General features: G+C 49.0%; 1 protein-coding gene across 1 annotated transcript in view; it reads right to left on the reverse strand.

The window, feature by feature from the left end:
• MYO1F (myosin IF) overlaps window positions 1–6,955 on the reverse strand; it is a 38,586-nt gene that overhangs the window by 10,526 nt on the left and 21,105 nt on the right. The window contains 3 exon segments of the mRNA XM_011966276.1: window positions 5,136–5,280; window positions 5,384–5,482; window positions 5,829–5,935. Of these exon segments, the coding sequence (XP_011821666.1) occupies window positions 5,136–5,280; window positions 5,384–5,482; window positions 5,829–5,935 (351 nt within the window).

The raw sequence follows: 6,955 nt of genomic DNA on the forward strand, positions 1-6,955 counted from the left end.
CGTGCCTGTAAACCCAGCTACTCAGGAGGCTGAGGCAGGAGAATCACTTGAACCCGGGAGGTGGAGGTTGCAGTGAGCTGAGATCGTGCCATTGCACTCCAGCCTGGGCAACAAGAGCAAAACTTCATCTCAAAAAAAGAAAATAAAAGACAGGGTCTCGCTCTGTCGTCCAGACGAGTGTAGTGGGGCAGTCACAGCTCACTGCAGCTTCAACCTCTTGGGTTCAAGTGATCCTTCCACCTCTGCCTCCTGAGTAGCTGGGACTACAGCTGTGAGCCACCATGCCCAGCTAATTTTGTAGTGATGTGGTCTTGCCACGTTGCCCAGGCTGGCAAAATTTTTTATCTTCCTCCAAATGACTGGACCTCCCCGCGGGTCTCTCCCCATGTGGGGTACACACTTCTGCATTACATGATAACAGTGAGTCACTAGCTTCAGATCACAGCTGTGCCACTTACTACCTGTGTGCTCTTGCCAGAAACAGTATAACATCATGGTTTCTCACACTGTTACTATAGATAGTGTATACCATCTTTGAGGTACACCCCCGTGTCAGAGATGGTAAAAATAGGAACCAGTGTGCATCTTGGAAAACCAATAAAATACAGTAAATATGAAAATCTGGCCAGGCGCAGTGGCTCACGCCTGTAATCCCAGCACTTTGGGAGGCCGAGGTGGGCGGATCACCTGAGGTCAAGAGTTTGAGACCAGCCTGGCCAACATGGTGAAACCCCATCTCTACTAGTAACGTAAAAATGAGCCAGCTGTGCTGGCACATGCCTGTCATCCCAGCTACTTGGGAGGCTGAGGCAGGAGAATCACTTGAACCTGGGAGGTGGCGGTTGCAGTGAGCGGAGATTGTGCCACTGCATTCCAGCCTGGGCAACAGAGCGAGACTCAGTCCCCCGCTCCTCCACCCCCCAGTAAAAGGAAAGAATGAAACTCCATCTGAAAAAAAAAAAAAAAAAAAAAGGAAAATCTGATTTGTAGGACTGTGATGTGACTGGCAACTGTGTGGTTGGGCAGTGTACAACCTGCACAACCATCTGTGGCAGGCCCAGAAAGGAAGCTTTTGCAGAAAGCAGAGAAAAGGTTTTGTGTTTTAAGAGTCTAGGCCCAGAGGGGACTTAGAGAATGAGTTACATTACAGCAAGTGAAAGTGCAAACTCTGAGAGGAATGTCTACTCATTTGGAATAATAGCAGGTGAACAAGATGAGGAACTCACTGGATATTAAAATGCTGTAAATCTATAGTAATAAAAACAGTAGCATGCCTGTCAGAGAATAGAACGATTAACTGGAATAGGGCAGATGCTTGAGAAACATCCTAATTCAAAGAGAAACTGTGATCAAAGGGACAATATTGCCAATTAGTGAAGATGGGAAATAATGCAAATATAGGCCGGGTGTGAAGGCTCATGCCTGTAATCCCAACACTTTTGGAGGCTAAGATGGGAGTGTCGTTGAGCCCAGGAGTTCAAGACCAGCCTGGGCAACATAGAAAGAACCCGTGTGTACAAAAAATAAACAAAAATTAGCCAAGGGTGGTGGCATGCATATGTAGTCCCAGCTACTCCGGAGGCTGAGGTGGGAGGATTGTTTGAGCCCAGGAGGTTGAGGCTGCTGGGAGCTGTGATGGTGCCACTGCACTTCAGCCTGAGAGACAGAGTGAGACCCTGTCTCAGGAAAGAAACAAAAAATCTATATATCTATATCTATACACACATATATACACACACATACACACACACACACACACACACAAAATTGGGCTTTAGGAAAATTAGCACTTCACCCAGAGTGCTTTCACAAGTCCATAGATAGCACATTGCTGCTAAGAGCCTTGCTGCCCGCTCTGCTGACCAAAGTCGTTTTCATTTTTTAGAGACAGGGTCTCTGTTGCCCAGGCTGGAGTGCAGTGGTGTGATCTCGGCTCTCAGCCTCTAGGGATCCTCCTACCTCAGCGGCTCAAGTAGCTGGGACTAAAAGGCACACACCACCATGCCTGGCTAATTCTTGTATTTTTATTTATTTATTTTTTTTGGTAGAGATGGGGTTTTGCCATGTTGCCCAGGCTGGTCTGGAACTCCTGGGCTCAAGCAGTGCACCAGCCTTGACCTCCCAAAGTGCTGGGATTACAGGCGTGAGCCAGCGTGCCCAGCTTCAGATTCTTCTTCGTCTCCTTCTCCTCCCCCTCCCCTTCCCCCTCCTCCTCCTCCTTTTTTTTTTTTTTTTTTTTTTTTTTGAGATGGAGTCTTGCTCTGTTGCCCAGACTGGAGTGCAGTGGCGTGATCTTGGCTCACTGCAAGTTCCATCTCCTGGGTTCACGCCATTCTCCTGCCTCAGCCTCCTGAGTAACTGGGACTACAGGCGCCCGCCACCACGCCTGGCTAAATTTTTTGTATTTTTTTAGTAGAGACGGGTTTCATCGTGTTAGCTAGGATGGTCTCAATCTCCTGACCTCATGATCCGCCCACCTTGGCCTCCCAAAGTGCTGGGATTACAGGCATGAGCCAGCATGCCCAGCCTCAGATTCTTCTTTAAAGCCTTTAGAGAGTATGGCCATCCCAGCACCTTGATTTTGGACTTCTGACCTGCAGAACTGTGAGAGAATAAACTGCTGTTGTGTTAAGCCATGGAGTTTGTGGTACTTTGTTTCAGCCGTCCCAGCAAACTATTGTAATATACTTAGGATGCTGGGCCACAAAGGCCAACAACCAGATAAAATGTTTGAGGATGGCCCAAATCATGTTCATAAGAAAATAAAAATAGGGGCCGGACGCAGTGGCTCATGCCTATAATCTCAGCACTTTGGTAGGCTGAGGTGGGTGGATCACTTGAGGTCGGGAGACCAGCCTGGCCAACACGGTGAAAACCCATCTCTACTAAAAACACAAAAATTAGCCGGGTATGATGGTAGGCGCCTGTAATCCCAGCTACTTGGGAGGCTGAGGCAGGAGAATTGCTTGAACCAGGAAGGTGGAGGTTGCAGTGAGCCAAGATCGCACCATTCCACTTTAGCCTGGGTGGCAGAGTGAGACTGTCTAAAAAAAAAAAAAAAAAAAGATCCCAACATAAAATACGTTTTTGGTTGAGAAAGGCTCCAACTCCATGAAGCTAATTTAATTTCTTGATTACTTTTTAAATGTAGCACAGTTAAACTGTTGGCTAGTTTTCTTCTATTTTCCCTTTCTTTTCTTTCTTTTTTTTCTCGGAGTCTCACTTTGTCCCCCAGGCTGGAGTGCAGTGGCGCGATCTTAGCTCACTGCAACCTCTGCCTCCCAGGTTTGAGCAATTCTCCTGCCTTAGCCTCCCAGGTAGCTGGGATTACAGGCACGTTACCATGCCCGGCTTATTTTGTATTTTTAGTAGAGATGGTGTTTCCCCATGTTGAGCAGGCTGGTCTCGAACTCCTAACCTCAGGTGATCCACCACCTTGGCCTCCCAAAGTGCTGGGATTACAGTTGTGAGCCACTGCACCTGGCCTTTTCTTCTATTTTCATTTTACTAAATTTTTTACTTTTTTTGATATTGGAGTCTCACTCTGTTGCCCAGACTAGAGTGTAGTGGTGCGATCTCAGCTCACTGCAACCTCTGCTTCCTGGGTTCAAGTGATTCTCCTGCCTCAGGCTCCTGAGTTGCTGGGATTACAGGTGCATACCACCACACTCGGCTAATTTTTTGTATTTGTAGTAGAGACAGGGTTTCGCCATGTTGATCAGGCTGGTCTTGAACTCCTGACCTTGTGATCCACCTGCCTCGGCTTCCCAAAGTGTTGAGATTACAGGTGTGAGCCACCGCGCCTGGCTTATTTTACTAAAATTAAACTACTGTTGACCAGGCTAGAGTGCAGTGGCATGATCTTGGCTCGCTGCAACTTCCGCTTCCTGGGTTAAAGTGATTCTTCTGCTCAGCCTCCTGAGTAGCTGGGATTACAGGTGTGCACCACCACACCTGGCTAATTTTTGTAATTTTAATAGAGAAGGGGTTTCACCATGTTGGCCAGGCTGGTCTCGAATTCCTGACCTCAAATGATCCACCTGCCTCAGCCTCCCAAATAGCTGGGATTACAGGTGTGAGCCACTGCGCCTGGCCAGTAAAATTATTTTCATCAGGATTATTTTCTTTCTTTTATAAATATTCAGTCTGTCTTTGTTGCTGATGTTCTTATAAGATTGTACCACTAAACATCTGCCGTTGTGAATTTCCTTATTTCTACCCTGTCCATCTTCTCCAAATCTAAATCTATAGACTGAAATTTTTGTCTAAATTAAATTTTACTTTATATAGTCTTTGCTGGTGATAGTTATTTTTCTTTTTTCCTTTTTCTTTTTGTCTTTTGTAGAGCCAGGGTCTCACTGTGTTTCCCAGGCTGATCTCGAACTCCTGACTTCAAACCATCCTCCTGCCTCAGCCTCCCAAAGCACTGATATTATAGGCATGAACTACCACACCTGACCTGGTGCTAGTTTTTTTTTGTTGCCTTTTTTCTGTTCTATGTCAAATTTTTTGGTCTGTTTCTTCCAGAGTGTCTCTCTTGGTCTCTTTCTCTCAATCTCTCAATCACAGTCTTTCTTTTTTTTTTTTTTTTTGAGACGGAGTCTCGCTCTTTCGCCCAGGCTGGAGTGCAGTGGCGCAATCTCGGCTCACTGCAAGCTCCACCTCCTGGGTTCACGCCATTCTCCTGCCTCAGCCTCCCGAGTAGCTGGGACCACAGGTGCCTACCACCACGCCCAGCTAAATATTTTTTTGTCTTTTTAGTAGAGACGGAGTTTCACCGTGTTAGCCAGGATGGTCTCGATTTCCTGACCTCGTGATCCGCCTGCCTTGGCCTCCCAAAGTGCCGGGATTACAGGCGTGAGCCACCGTGCCTGGTGATCGCAGTCTTTCTTAATCTCTCGCTCAGTCGCTTACTTTCAGTCTATTAATCTCCCATTGCTTTCCCAATTTCTCTCTCAATCTTTCTCTCAATTTCTCTGTCAATCTCTCTCTCTCAATCTGTTTCTCAGTCTCTCAATCTTTCTCTCAATCTCTGTCTCCCTCCATCTCTCTCTCCCTGTCTCTCTCAGTCCCTCTCTATACCTTTCTCTCTGTTCCGCTCTCCCTCCTTCTCTGCCTGTCCCTCAAACACTCACCGACTCTGGGTTCTTGACAAAGACCTTAGTGCTCCCCATCTGGTACTGGTCGGGCTCCATGTTGACCGCCCGAAGCAGATGCTGGACGCCCTGGCGTTCGTCCCCACGCCACCGCGGCCACGTCTCAGGGGTCAGAATGGCATACCTGGGGGCGGAGGGCTGGGATGTGGAAGTGCTCGTAACAGACAGGCCCGGCCGGGCGTTCTGATGGGGGTGATGGTGAGGGTGAGAGTGGGGGGGCTCCTCACCTCTGCAGGAACTTGGCGAATTGGCGGCGGTAGGCAAAGCCGGCTCTGCGCACCCTGATGTTCTCCTTCAGGCCCAGGTATTCCACCTGGTGCTTGACCCTGGTGGGGAGGGTAGGCTGAGTCCCCTCGGGGTGGGGAGTCACCAGTCCTGGGAGTGGGTGGGAGGTGCTGGAGTTGGGGGGTCTGGGGGGATCTGGATTCATGCTGAGGAAAGTTTGGGGGGTGAGTTCTCTGGGGGTGCTTCAGGGCTCAGCCTGGGGACTAGGGGGAGGGATCTTGTCCTGACGGTCCCTTCTGGGGTCAGTTCCACAGGTGGGGGATGGCAGGAGGGGTTGTGCTAGTCCCTGGGTCATCTTACAGGAGGTCAGGGAGGTGTGTAGGTCAGTTCTAGGGGTAACCACAGGGCCTGGAGGGGATGAATCTTGGATTGGTTGGGGGGTGTCACCTGTTCTCCTCCCAGTCTCGGGGCCTCTTGGTCTCGTTGGGTTTGATGCAGCGGATGTAGTGGGGTGTGCACCTCATCAGCGTGGCCACCAGGTCATTGGCTTGTTTCTGAGGCAGAAGCAAAGGCAGGGGTGGGTGGAGAGCACAGAGATGGGACCCTCTGACCCCTCTCTTTTCTCCACCCTGGATATAGTCCCAAGAGACAGAGACTGGAGGTGGGTGAGGGCTGGTAATAGAGAAGCCACAGGGGCCAGATGTCCCTGGTCTGTGTGCACCTCCACTAGTGCGCACCACATTAGTGGGACTGATGTGGGGTGTCTGCCTGACCCTTGAATCCAAGACGAGGAGCTGTCATATATACCGCACTCACCACTTAGCTTGGCATATAGTAAGTGCTCAGTAAATGTTTGTTGACTGAGTAACAGAGCCCTTAAGAGCATTTCTTTTTGTCCTTTGGGGAAATAGGTACATTGGATGTTTTTTTTTTTTTTTTTTTTTGAGTTGGAGTTTTCCTCTGTCACTCATGCTGCAGTGCAATTGAGCCATCTTAGCTCACTGCAACCTCCACCACCCGGATCCAAGAGATTCTTCTGCCTCAGCCTCCCAAGGAGCTGGAATTACAGACATGTGCCACCACACCTGGGTAATTTTTAGTAGAGATGGGGTTTTGCCATGTTGGCCAGGCTGGTCATGAACTCCTGACCTCAGGTAATCCATCCGCCTCGGGCTTCCAAAGTGTTGGGATTACAGGCATGAGCCACCATGCCGGACTGGGTGATTTTTTTTGAGACAGAGTGTTGCTCTGTCACTCATGCTGGAGTATAGAGGTGCTGTCATAGTTCACTAAAGCCTCAGCCTCCTGTGCTTAAGTGATCCACTGCCTCAGCCTCCAGAGTAGCTGGGATTACAGGTCTGAGCCACTGTGCCTGGCTGAGACAGGTACTTTGGAGTTAGGGAACTGTGTGTATACCTGAGAGGTTTGCCTTGAGTTTTGCATTTTGTTTTATTTTTATTTTTATTTGGAGACAAAGTCTCGCTCTGTTGCCGAGGCTGGAGTGCAGTAGTGTGATCTCGGCTTACTGCAACCTCCGTCTCCCAGGTTCAGGTGATTCTCCCACCTCAGCCTTC

This window comes from Mandrillus leucophaeus, unplaced genomic scaffold (assembly GCF_000951045.1).
Source record: "Mandrillus leucophaeus isolate KB7577 unplaced genomic scaffold, Mleu.le_1.0 Scaffold751, whole genome shotgun sequence".
Taxonomy (NCBI): domain Eukaryota; kingdom Metazoa; phylum Chordata; class Mammalia; order Primates; family Cercopithecidae; genus Mandrillus; species Mandrillus leucophaeus.